The sequence below is a fragment of the Tupaia chinensis genome, unplaced genomic scaffold (genome assembly GCF_000334495.1).
Source record: "Tupaia chinensis unplaced genomic scaffold, TupChi_1.0 Scaffold143591_1, whole genome shotgun sequence".
In the NCBI taxonomy this organism is placed as follows: domain Eukaryota; kingdom Metazoa; phylum Chordata; class Mammalia; order Scandentia; family Tupaiidae; genus Tupaia; species Tupaia belangeri.
In genome coordinates, this window is record NW_006203437.1 from 325884 (window position 1) to 338588 (window position 12705).

Here is a 12705-nt window from a genome sequence, read left to right on the forward strand (position 1 = left end):
GCTCGCACAGATCTACAGTGCTGCTGTTACTAGCACGAGAGGTGTCGTTTCAGGGCTGAAATGATTTCCTGCTTCACATTTCAATTTCTAAGCATGTTCCCTGCACGTAACTCCCTAATCCACAGGAATCAGACCAGCTGCAGGAGGAGTGCCAGCCCCCGATGCACGGAGGCCGAACCACCGCCGCAGCTCTGCCGGGCTGCCTGGCCCAGACCCCAGCCCGAGACACGCTGCCGTCTGCCCGCTGCCGAGCGTCTGCCGCAGTTCAGGGCCCTTCCGCAAGGAACTTTCTGCAGGGTTTAGGCCAAGAGGAGCCAGAAAGCCTATTGGCTGTGAGCGTGAAGAGCAGCTGTACCTTTAGCACCTCCCAAAAGACCCACTGCAGACACAGGCGCCAGCTGCACGCATCCAGGGACCCCTGGAACTGGGGTCTGCGGCCCATTACTCCTAACCCTCGTGGCCACACCTTGCTCCTCCGCTCTCTGTCACCCAATTCCATTTTCTCCTTTCTATTGAGCCTCCTTGCATTAAAGAACTGTCTGACCGTGTGGTTCAAGTTCAAGACCCGGCAACTTAAAAAAGAAAACTCACACCAGGTTTGTGTGCATATGTGCCCAAGATCTTGAGAGGAGAATGGATTAGTGTGCCCATCCCCCTCGGGGGTGATTTCTCACTCTCTGTCTGTCTCTCCAGCAAGCAAATGAGCTCTATGGCAAAAATCTCTCAAAAAAAAAAAAAAAAAAAAAAAAAAAACCACCTTTAAACCAACCCAACCAACCTGCTTCAAACTAACCTACCACAATGCACCGCTCAAATATCTAGACATCCACAGAGAAGAGGGTCACCGAACGGTTCTGGGCCAGGCAGTACTACCCCTAAAGTGAAGTATCGGAATGAATAAATTAGAACCATTTTGTTTCATTTTAAAACATAATTATCTCTTCCTTCCCCCTGAGTACTACTTAAATCCCCACCGTGAACTCCTACCCCGACGGCCAAGTCCTGCTAGCATTTCCCTTCCGGTCACTTACCCAAACGTCCGGTCCCATCTCGTCCTTCCCACCCGGAGCCAGATCAGCTCACCTAAATGGAGAGCTCACCATGCCACGCCTCACTCCAGACTCGCTGGAGTTCCTTCCAACGTGGTCTTGAAATCAGCCTCACTTGGCCCCTGCCCAAGCGGTGAGGGCCTCTCTGTGCAGAGTACTTGTGAGCCAGGGAGCAAAGACCCTGGGCAAAGCCGCCTGGCTCCTCCCGGCCCCCGTGCACCCTGTCCTCTCCTGCCCCTTCTCCGTGTCCCACCAGGCGCGGCCACCAAGGCAGGACTCGTCTCCCGTAAACCTTCATGCCCAGAGTCTGGCACAGACCTGATGGGAGCGCTCATAAATACTCTCCGTGACTGAGAGTACCTGACCAGGAGTTCCGAGCCTTCCCCTTTATGCTATAAGAAACATTAAACGTATGAAGTTAAAGTTAATAATAAAAAAAGAAACAGAACACATCAACTTTCTGAAACTCTTAACAATGGAGACAGCCATGTCAATATTGAAAACAAAGGCTTTCAGTTTATGTTGAGGAATTTAAACTTAAAAGGGTAAAAATACTAAAATAACTACGACAGCCCCCTACATTAGAGTAATTTGCATATGCATGGAAACATATAGGTACCATTGTATGAATAATTACAGGCAGGTGGGCTATGGCATGGCCTACAGGTGAAATCCTCAATACTCTAGGCCACTGACAAAGTTCTGGCAACATCTCCTCGCTGTTAAGCAGCAGACCCTGAGCTTACCTGACTAGAGATCACAATGAGAAGTTACACAGACGGCAGCGGCTGAGGCAGCCGTGACACAAGCAAGCACGCTGCCCGTCTCCGACACAAGCACAGCTCAGTCGGAGAGTCAAACGTCAAGTCAACATGCATAAAGACACAGGATGGCTTCCGTGAAAAACTAAACGGCTACCTGTACTAATTAAAAACTAATTTTTCATTTGTTTCAACGTCTAAACAATCTTTGAAATGAACCAAACCTACCAAGAAGTCAACTGAAGAAGAAACCAACTTAAATCAAAGCTAAAAAAATAATTACTTCAGGCATATGTAAGATATATCCTAAGAATGGTTCTAGCTTACATAGTCATTACAAGAATAAGATTATTTATTAAATAATCTTATACAAAATGAAACTGATTTTCCTAAGACTCACTAGGCAATCAGTCTTATTATATTGATGACACCTTTTACAGACACCGTATTATCACTGACTATAATAAAAAAGTTTTTCTATAAGGTTGTGGTATTACATTGTTTCCAGCTAACATTATATTAACTTAATTATATATAATATTCTCTATTACTTTTGTATACCTCCACCAAAAAACTTCATGTCTAAAATACTGGAAAGATCAACGAAAAGAGCCCTAAAAGCATCCCACGGACTAGAGGAGGCTTCGTGTCTCTAGGGAAAACCACCACGAAGTCCGTTTCAACCACCGCAATGGGCCTGATTTTTAAAGGGTGCAAGGTATGTCTAGTGATGCCATGAACACATGAGATTCGATTCCAAGTTCTAAATGAGACCTGGACTGGTCATTTCACGCTGAAAAAGAGGAGGATCAGTTATATACAGATTTATCTTTGAAATATTAAGTTACACATTTTTAAATTGTACTCTTCCCAAATCAAAATTTTTATACAATTTATAAATTTTATAATTTTGAAATTTAAAAATTATGTCAAGCATTTTTAGATTTACCACATCAGTTAATGTAGCAGTGCTTCTAAAGAACACTACAGCAATCACACCACCTGTAGCATTTGAATATTCTCTTAAACAGCACATAAAGGAACTGCCCCACTGTAATTGGAAAAGTTACACAAGTCATACACACTTTTAGGTGAGGCTACCAGTTGGAGAAGATACTGTGTTTACAGTAATTTCCTCTAATGAGAATTAAATTATTCATGATCTTTTCCCTGTGCAATACTAAAATTTAGCCATAAAATGTTAATAGCTACTTAACCTGTCAATTTCTAGAAAGAGGTCCATTTTTCTTCCTTAACTTTACAGTCCCTGATAACCTAAAAATTTGATTTACAATGCAAAAGACTAACACTGAAAATCATAGATTAGTCATGTACTGGCATTAAAAAAAATAAAGATATTATTATAGGTCTCCTGATTAAAATGAAAAATCATTGGGTTGATGAAAAAGTCATGACATATTCTTCTGTTTTGCTATGCAAAAATGAGTCATGACTTTCTTGATAACCCAAAAAATAAAAGCATGACTTTAAACTCTGTTTCCTTTTTGACTAAGTCTTTCTGCTATGTGATAAATATTACTAGTGGCCTCCCCAAACGCTCTGACGCTGGGATTCCTGAACTTTCAGGTTTTCCTCTACAGCATTTAAATGTAAGTTTCTGACGCTGTCCCCGTAAGCTTTCACGCAAACACACAATGAGCTGCGTGTGTTTCCGCGGTGCGCCTGCTTACTTGTAAAGGTTGGTGAGGAAACGCGTCCTGGGAGGGAGGCAGGCTGCACGTGTGTTTCGACAGCTCCGCCCCGCACACACCCACACGGAAGGCAGCCCACGGACACCCTCAACGTGAAGAGTTTCCAGGTTTAGAGACACTGGACTGCAGCATGACAACACACAAAAGCACAAGAGCAAGCAAAACACAGCAGCAGCATAAACTCAGCGCGTGCAGCCAAGTTCACGAACCGACGCCGGTGAGCGCTGGGTGAGCACGCGGTTACCGTACCTGCGGCTTAGTGCACTCCTGAGCCCAGTGAGGAGCGTGCCGTAGGAGGGGAGGAAAGGAAAAGATGGACATGGTCAGACAGCTGTCACCCCCGCCATGTGCAAACGTCAGTCAGTGCGGGAATGGCTGCATGCGTGCGCCCTCCCTTCTCCAGCCACGCACTTGGGGCGTGCAAGTCCTTAGTCGACTTTACACCCTCAGACCCACCCCACTGACTATTTCTTTCAAGAAGAAACATTTACATTAATTGTAAATAAATATGGCTTAGGACTAATGAAGAGTAATAATTTTCATGTTATTCTTTTCACCGTGTGGAATCACATGCACAAATTTCACTACTTTCTTACATTAAAAACAGACTTACGTTAAATAAAACATATAACGAAAATGCAGTTTCCAACTCCCAAAAAAGACGTCTGTATTTTTCATGATGACCATGTTGCCAATCTTGACTCATTTAATAAAATTAACATGACGTGTCACATAGTAATCTAGTGCATGATTCATTAGTAATCAAGTTAAATTTTATGTCCTACTACTGAACTGTCCCTAAAAGCACCCACTGAGTAGGTAAGACATTTTTTTTAAAGCCTCTAAAAGAGAATCTTTTAGCAATATTAAAAGCTAAACATCTTTTTTAAAAAAGCAGAATAAGGAAGGGGAGTGCTGTCGGGAAGGCGATGGAGCATTCTATAAAGGGGAATGCAAGGGGAGCAAACGTGACAGGCGGCCCCACTGTGCGCAGCAGAAGCGACTCCAACAGCGCACGGCCAGCTCTGGCACTGAGCTTTCGGGGTGCTCACTCCACGAGCCGAGTTCAGAAACGAGCTGGAAAACAACGGCAAAGACTACCAGGCTGCAAGGCCGTAGTCGATGCCACACTATCAATATGCACAGCTATTTTAATGTGCATTTCCTTCCTGCGGGACACTGCATCAACACTGAAAATATTGCCTTCTTTTATGGACAAGGGTAACAAAAAACTATTGTTTTTTTTTTTCTTTTTTTTTTTTAATACCAAGATTCTGACAGACAGACAAGGCTGTCTTTGTGATGAGCAAAAAGCAACCCTTTCCAAATGAGCTCAATGAAATGATTCAACTATGAAATTCTTGTTAAATTAAAAGAGTGCATGGGTAGAGAGAGGGGTAGGCGGGGTATGGTGGTCAAAACCACATTAAATATTCACGTACAGAGAGCTCTCTGAGAAAGAGAATACATGAGCTGTGGGCATAGATACATCCCATCACTCGAAGTCCCTGAGGACTGAGCAAACGCTAACACGTGTAAGCCTGTCCCTAGTCCCCACGCTCTCAGCACTCCTACTCACAGAAAGAAAAAACGTGAGAAAGTCAACTGCAAAATGCCAGTAGTTATCAATTACATCCTTTAGTCTTTAAATTAATTTTGCATATAATGACCACTCACATTTAATACATAGATAAAATATTTTTCACCTTATACTACGACATATCCAAGATTTGAAACTACTTTGGTTCTGGAAAAAAAATTTAATAATAAGTAAAATAAGGCTCTAAATTGACTTTATTGAGACCTTATACAAAGTACTCATCTGTGTCCTGGTTTCCTCAAACATTAAAAAATTCATTTATCAAATACTTATGAAATACATGACAATCAGTTGGGTTATAGCATTTAAAAGAAAACTTAACAGAAAAATTTCAGAGCATCTTCACATTGAGATTTCAAAAGGCATCATTTTAAATTATTCTTATATCTCATTTTGTTGCACCAAAAAGAAAGCTCAGGTAATATTCCCAATGGTACAAAAAGCTAAAACACTATTATGTAATTGTTACGTATGTATAAGTATGCCCAGGAAAACACTACACGCTGATCACAAAGCTGATCTCCAGAGAACAAAACGTTTTAAGAAATAAAAGGACTAAATAATGTCTTTTGACATCTCATTTCAATGCATTTCTAACAAAACTACTGGTATCATGTGTATTTCCAGCAAAATCTGTTGTTTGGATAACGGGCATGTCAAGGAAAAGAATTACACGTCAAAAACAGACCACTGACATGTCTTCTCACAAAGCTCCCAACAGCAGAGGGAAGCGCAGGAGTCAGGGTGTGGCGCGACCTACCGTGTGGTAGCCCCTGGGCACAGGCGGCTTGCCCGCAGGGTAAGGGTCCACCGTGTCGATGATGGTCTGCCTCTCCCCTTTCTGGTTGATTTTTCTAAATCTCCTTCGGGACTGTCTGTGGGAAGCTTGACGTTGAAAATATTCTTCATTTTCATCCATATAGTCCACCTGAAATAAAGCCCAAAGACCTTGTTTCTCCAAGTACAACGCCCGGTAGCCACACGAGAAGCAGAAAGGCACTTACAGTCTAGACTCACACACTCTGCAGAGGCATTTGAAGCCAAACCACCCAGACAAGCTTTCAAGTGCGTTTGAACTTCTCTGGAACGAATTGGTTTAAGTAACTTTTCTTTTATAAAGAAGCATTTTCAGTTCCACTTAGGACAATATGGTTAACTCTTGAATTTCCTGTAGTTTCAAAGGGAAGGAAACTTCCAGTCCTGCTTTTGTAGTGACTTACTAGTGACAGGGCTCACAGGACATGCTACTGTGCATTCCCAGGCAATGTCCACACTGGCCTAACTAAAGCACAAAACACCTGATGTTGTCCAGTAAATGTCTAAAGACCCCAAACCCCAGATGACACACACAACAGCAAGCAGGATCTCTGTGGAGGGTTATTAACAGTTTCTCTTCCTACTTTCATTCTGTGCTTTCTCTTTCTTATAAACTGTGCTGTTTAAAAGAGTACTCCTCATTTTACACATTTTAGAAACTCTGACACATGAATGAACGGAGAAGGAAAGTCGCAGCAGGTTGCTCCTCCTCGCGGTCCCGTGAGAGATGTGACTGCTCCCGCAGGGGCAGGCTCGGAGCCGGACTTCCCATGCTGGCAAATCCAGCAATCGGGTGCCGGCAGCAGGTACAAAACACCCATGCTCTGGGGGCCAGAGGCCGCAGAGTTACAAACACAGTGCGGACAGAGGGCAGGGCCTCCGACATCTGGAACCATTCACAGGACCGGCTGCTAGAAAGCCCCAAGCCTGTATCCCTACTCACCTCCTTCCCCTTCTCATTTCAGAGGGAGCTCGGCAAAAACTTTACCAAGAGTTCTCACCAGCCTGGGTGAGGAGTCCTCATTTCTGATGCACTTCCTCTCTTATCACAGGGAGAAGCCCTCAGTCTTTGGAAACAGACCTGCACTTGTCTACCAAGTACATTATGCGGTAAGTATAATGTGACTTATCTTGACATGTATTTTTAAATCACAGTATTCAGTTAAAAAGAGAGAAAGTTGCCAGAATGTTTAATCAACAAAACAGTCCCCTAATTTTCTCCCAGCTCTTCAGAGACACACTTCTCTCACGTTAACTCTCGCTGCATACTTACTACTGTGGCCCATTGAGCACCGTCCCCCCTTCCCATCGACAGTTGGAAAGCTAAAACCCTGTAATGCGAATATTCACCCCAAATGTCAGAAAAGTGGCATTAACACAGATTGAATTACAAAGTACAGACACCAAATATTTAGGTATTTTCAAACTTTCTTTTATGTTTCATTGAATTCTGTCAATAATTATAGTATTAAGTCATAAACTCAGTTCGCAATAAAAGTTATAAACTAAACATATATTGTACAAGCATGTATAATATTAAAGTATTTTGTAAAAATGCCTTTATTTCATAAAAATGTTTAGTGAAGAAAGTCCTGAACTTTTCTTACCACGATCATCTCAGAAGGCTCTAAAACAATGCACTCACAGCCACGCCTAAAGCTTCCTGCAGAGCGCTTGCCAAAACTAGAGAGAAAGAAAACGAGACTCAGTGAGCACAGCCTCCGAGGGTTAATAAATATGAACTGTGTGTTTAAGCCAGCCTTTTAGATATATAAGAATTAAAAACAAAAACACTTCTGAAGAGTAGTCACTGGAGAAAGAATTATCTTTAATCATTACTTACACAGATTGACAAGGAAGTATTCCTGTGTTTTTCTGGAAAATTCCAACAAAACATTTTAAAATTAATAAAACCATGGAGAATAAGCATGTATGTATGTTTTATGTTAGGTCATTTTAAGTTACTCTTAGGTCAAGTTTTAGAATATTCCAATAGGGATTAAAAGCATCTCAATGGCAAACTGTAAACAAACAAACAAACAAAAAGCATGAAATGCCTGTCAGTGCACCTGCAGCTTCACTGCACCTACGGTTTGACTGCACCTGCGGCTTCACTGCACCTACGGCTTCACTGCACCTACGGTTTGACTGCAGCTGCGGCTTCACTCCACCTACGGCTTCACTGCACCTATGGTTTGACTGCACCTGCGGCTTCACTGCACCTACGGTTTGACTGCAGCTGCGGCTTCACTCCACCTACGGCTTCACTGCACCTATGGTTTGACTGCACCTGTGGCTTCACTGCAGCTTCACTGCACCTGCGGCTTCACTGCACCTATGGCTTGACTGCACCTACAGCTTCACTACACCTGTAGCTTCACTTGCTTATGTTGTAAACACTTCTTTCATCTAAAAAAAAAAAAAAAAGGACATTTAGTTTTCTAAATTTCCCAACCAACTTATTCCAATTTTTTTTAAAAGAAAAATACTCAATTAAAGGCTGTTCAACTGGGACCAGCAGATGGTGTAATGGTTACGTTGCTGGACTCCCACATAGTTGACTGCAGTTTGAGTCCCAGACCCAGCAGCTTAAAACTCACACCAGGTGCATGTCGTGTATGTCCAAAATCCCAAGAGGAGAATGGAGGAGACAGAATGGTAGCATGACCATCATCCCGGTGGGGAGGAAGGGGAGATTCCTCTCTTTTTGTCTCTCTAGAAAGCTCACACACTCTACAGCAAAAAATCTCTCTTAAAAAAAGAAAAGACTGTGGAACTATGAAATGACATCAGTGGATATGTTTACTAAAAACTCATTCCTCCTGGGGCCGACAGATGGCACGGTTTAGGTGCTGAGTTCCCACATGGCTGACCATGGTTTGAGTCCTGAACCTGGAGGCTTAAAAATCATGCTGGGCATGTACATGCCCAAAACCCCATGAGGAGAATAGACGAAAAAGGACTGCAGTGTGGCCATCCACTAGGGGGTGATTTCTCACTTTCCCTCTGGTGAACACATGTGCCCAATGGTAAAACAAAGCAAAACGAAAAACAAACAAAAACCTAGTGAACTTGGCCACTGCACTCTGTTCTATCTGCAGAGAACGCCTACCTTAGCCCTGGAGTAGACCTACTCTTTCAGTCGTGGGTACACACAAGCTAGAATCAGAAGAGAGCCCGCAGAGCTGGGTGACCCACCTCCCCTTCAGTGAGCAACTACATTTTAGGTATCATTTCTCATAAACTTATCTCTATGGAGAAATTCTAACAATACCATATTCAGCTTTATTAACAGCAGCTATAAGTCAGTATTACTTAAGTCACCAAAATAATAATCCAAGAAAATTCAAATATGAGACAACTAAAGAAGAATTGGGGTAACTTAAAAGTACACCTTCAATTCTGGAGGTGTTTATGAAACACCGGAACTAGGCAAGGATTTTCCAAAGCCATGTAGCTACGCTCCACTCCAAATGTGGCTACACTGCACTATTCGGTGCCCCTGTTGGAAATGGACAGCCAATCCTATCAAACACAGCATCCTTTTCTGTTACTAAGTCTTGTAACAGACTAAAGTGAGCTACAGAGTCAATACAATCCAATGATCCTTTTTACAGAAATAAAGTTGGTCCTCAAATTCATATGGACTTCCAAGGGGTCATAATTAACCAAAACAATCTTGAAAAAGAATACAGTCAGAGGATTCACATTACCTAATTCTAAAATTTACTACAAAGGTATAGTAATCAAAAGAGGTAGTACTGGCAAAAAGACAGACATACACAGGAAAAGAAAAAATTGAGAGTCCATAAATAAGCCCATATCTATGGCCAACAGATTTTTGACAAGGATGCCAAGTCTGTTCAATGAGGAAAGAACCATCTCTTCAACAGTGGTGCTGGGATGACTAGATAGCCACATAGAAAAGAATGAACTTGATCCCCTACCTCACACCATACATAAAAATTAACTTAAAATCACTACAGATCTAAATATAAGAGCCAAGACCATGAGACTCTTAGAGAGAAAAGCAGGATAAATTTCCATAACCTTAGTTATGGAATCATAGATAACACACCAACTGTGTGAGCAGCAAAAGAAAACAACAGCTAAACTGGATTTCAACAACACTAAAAACAGCTGAGCATCAAAGGGCATTATCCGGGACCAGCAGTTAGCGTAATGGCTATGTCGCTGGACTCCCACGTAGTAACCACAGTTCCTGTCCCGGACCTGGTGGCTTAAACTCACACTGGGCGCATGTGCGTGCGTGTCCAAGATCCCGAGAGGAGAATGGAGGAGAAGGGATTGTGGCGTGGCCATCCCCCCTGGGGGGTGATTTCTCGCTTTCTATCTCTCTGTCTCTCTCTGTCTGGTGAGTGCATGCGCCCTATAGCAAAAACCTCTTAAAAAAAAGGCATTATCCAGAAACTGAAAAGACAATCTACAAAATGGAAAAAAAAAAATTTGCAAAGCATATATCTGATATAAATTTAGTATCCAGAATATATATAGAAGTTTATGTTGGATGACAAAAAGACAACCCAATTTTAAAATGGCAAAGGACTTAAATAGGTGTTTGTCCAACAAAGATACATGAATGGCCAGCAAGCACATAAAAAGTTGCTCAACATCCTTAGTCACCAGGAAAAAGCAATCATAACCCAGTAAGATACCATTTCTCACCTGAAACAAGATGCAAATGAGATACGAGGCTATAATTTTAAAAGTCAAGAAAGGAAGGGGAAAACAGAGGGAAGGGAGGGAAGAGAAAGGAGAAAGCTGTGGGTAACTGGAACGCTGTCTTCTAACAGCACTAATCTCAGTTTCCTCGTTAGCCATGGCCACATGTGTGTGGTTCTCTCCTCCATCCACACATACGTGTAACATATAAGCCGAATATCCTATTTTTCTCACCTAAATATTATTTTGCTACCTGTTCCTCTCTCAAATGCTCGCTGGACACCAACTGCCAAGTTGGTATAACCCCACAGAAACGCCCATCAGCAGGCGCTCCCGAGCAGAGCACAAGAGAGCCCCAGCCAAGCAGTCGGCGTTCTCCGGGTCCCGAGGGCACGGACAGCTGCAGCCAGTGCCACACCACGAACTGCGCTTGGCTGGGTGCAGTGTCCACAGCCCGCCCTGCTCACGGCTTGTGAGTGAAAAGACAAATCAGCACTTGTATTCAGGAAGCAATTCAGATTCAGCAAAACTACAAATGACCATCCAGAGCGTCAAGGTCACCCTCTGACAGTCAGAGGTCTTGGTGTTTGATCTGTAACGGGGTCTCCAGGCGCCTACTGCCAGAGCCTCACCTGGTAGACACCTGCTGCTTAGAGATGGCACTTGTGATACCACGCTCCAAGCAAGCGAAGATACTTGAAGTTGTAGACTCCTTAATTTTTAAAGCAACATAGCTTGTTTTTAAATTTTGAATTAAAATACTTTTTAAAAGTCACCTTGATCTTTCCTTTTGCATGTAAGACACTGCTATTAACACACACTCATGAACAGCTGTCTTTCAGATGCAAGAAAGATACACGTACAAGTCACCAGTGAGACTTGGGGTCCAGTCACTGGCGTGGTGGTTAAGGCAGCTGGATCCCACATGGCAGAGTCTGCAGTTCAAGTCCTGGACTGATGGACTGAAAAACACACCAAGTACTGAGGCTTTCATGGCCCAAATCCCGAGAGGAGAACGCAGGACTGGGGTGCGGCCAACCCCCAGGGGTGATTTTTCACTCCCTCTTTCTCTCAAGCATATGCGCCCTATAACAAAACTAACTATTGATAACTAACTCAATAAATTGGCCTGAATACTTAGAAACCTGTTACCCCTTTAACGCAACACACACCAGTGTCTGACAAGAGGCCGTGAAGTCGGAGGAGCTGGCAGGGAGGGAGAAGTACATGTGCCTGTCTCGACAATGCTGACATTCTGCTCCTACCCGCTATGAAAATGATAAACGTGATCAGCGTACTCTGCTCTCACCCCTCTACCTAGAGCCACAAGCACACTTTACAGCTCAGCCTTCCATTCCTCAGTCTCGGTGGAATTGCGGAATGTTCTCACAAGCTGGTAGTAAACATTAAAGACGAGGACAGCTAGCAGCGAAGCAGGCTCACTACTGGTCAATCTACTGGCTTTCTGCCATCTCCATAGACTCACATATAAACAAGCAAGCCAAGCCTGCCAGCAAGTGACTAGTGACCGTACAGCGAGCAGGGTATTCCTAACCGCTAGTACTCTCCGCAGGGCTCAGGAAGAATGGATACTCCAAACAGGGAGTAATGATCCTGGTTTCCATATTCATTAGATTTTTGCTCAAGTTTTTCACAGAACATTTAAAAATTAAAAATGACAGCTCCTAAAAGTGGAATAAAGTTAGTTCACTGTCTTCACTGGTACAAACACGACTGGCAGCACCAAAAACATACAGATGAGAACTACTACAAGTAACTGGTCTCCCCATGCAGGAAACAGGAGACGCCGAAGCCGGCTGAGTCTTCCTCCAAGTCCAAGACTAACAACCAGCAACGCGCACATCTGAGAACCCGTCTTACCTGGCCTCTGTGAGACCCTGGGCAGTCGCGGCATGCTGGACTAGAGTGCCGCAGGTCGTGAGGCCCACCTGTGCTGGGTCTCCGCGGCCACATTGTCCCCCAAGTGAAGGGCACGTCCTAGGGCTGAGTCTCCAGGACAGGCAGTCACTGAGTACAGAGGCCGTGTCTGTCAGTGTCCCTGTCGCACCCTGTGCTGGGCCTCC

The 12705-nt window shown here is 43.5% G+C and overlaps 1 protein-coding gene across 1 annotated transcript in view; it reads right to left on the minus strand.

Annotated features, from left to right (window-relative positions):
• RAPGEF2 (Rap guanine nucleotide exchange factor 2) overlaps positions 1-12705 on the minus strand; it is a 132639-nt gene that overhangs the window by 94992 nt on the left and 24942 nt on the right. The window contains 3 exon segments of the mRNA XM_006164178.2: positions 3772-3789; positions 5883-6050; positions 7546-7621. Of these exon segments, the coding sequence (XP_006164240.1) occupies positions 3772-3789; positions 5883-6050; positions 7546-7621 (262 nt within the window).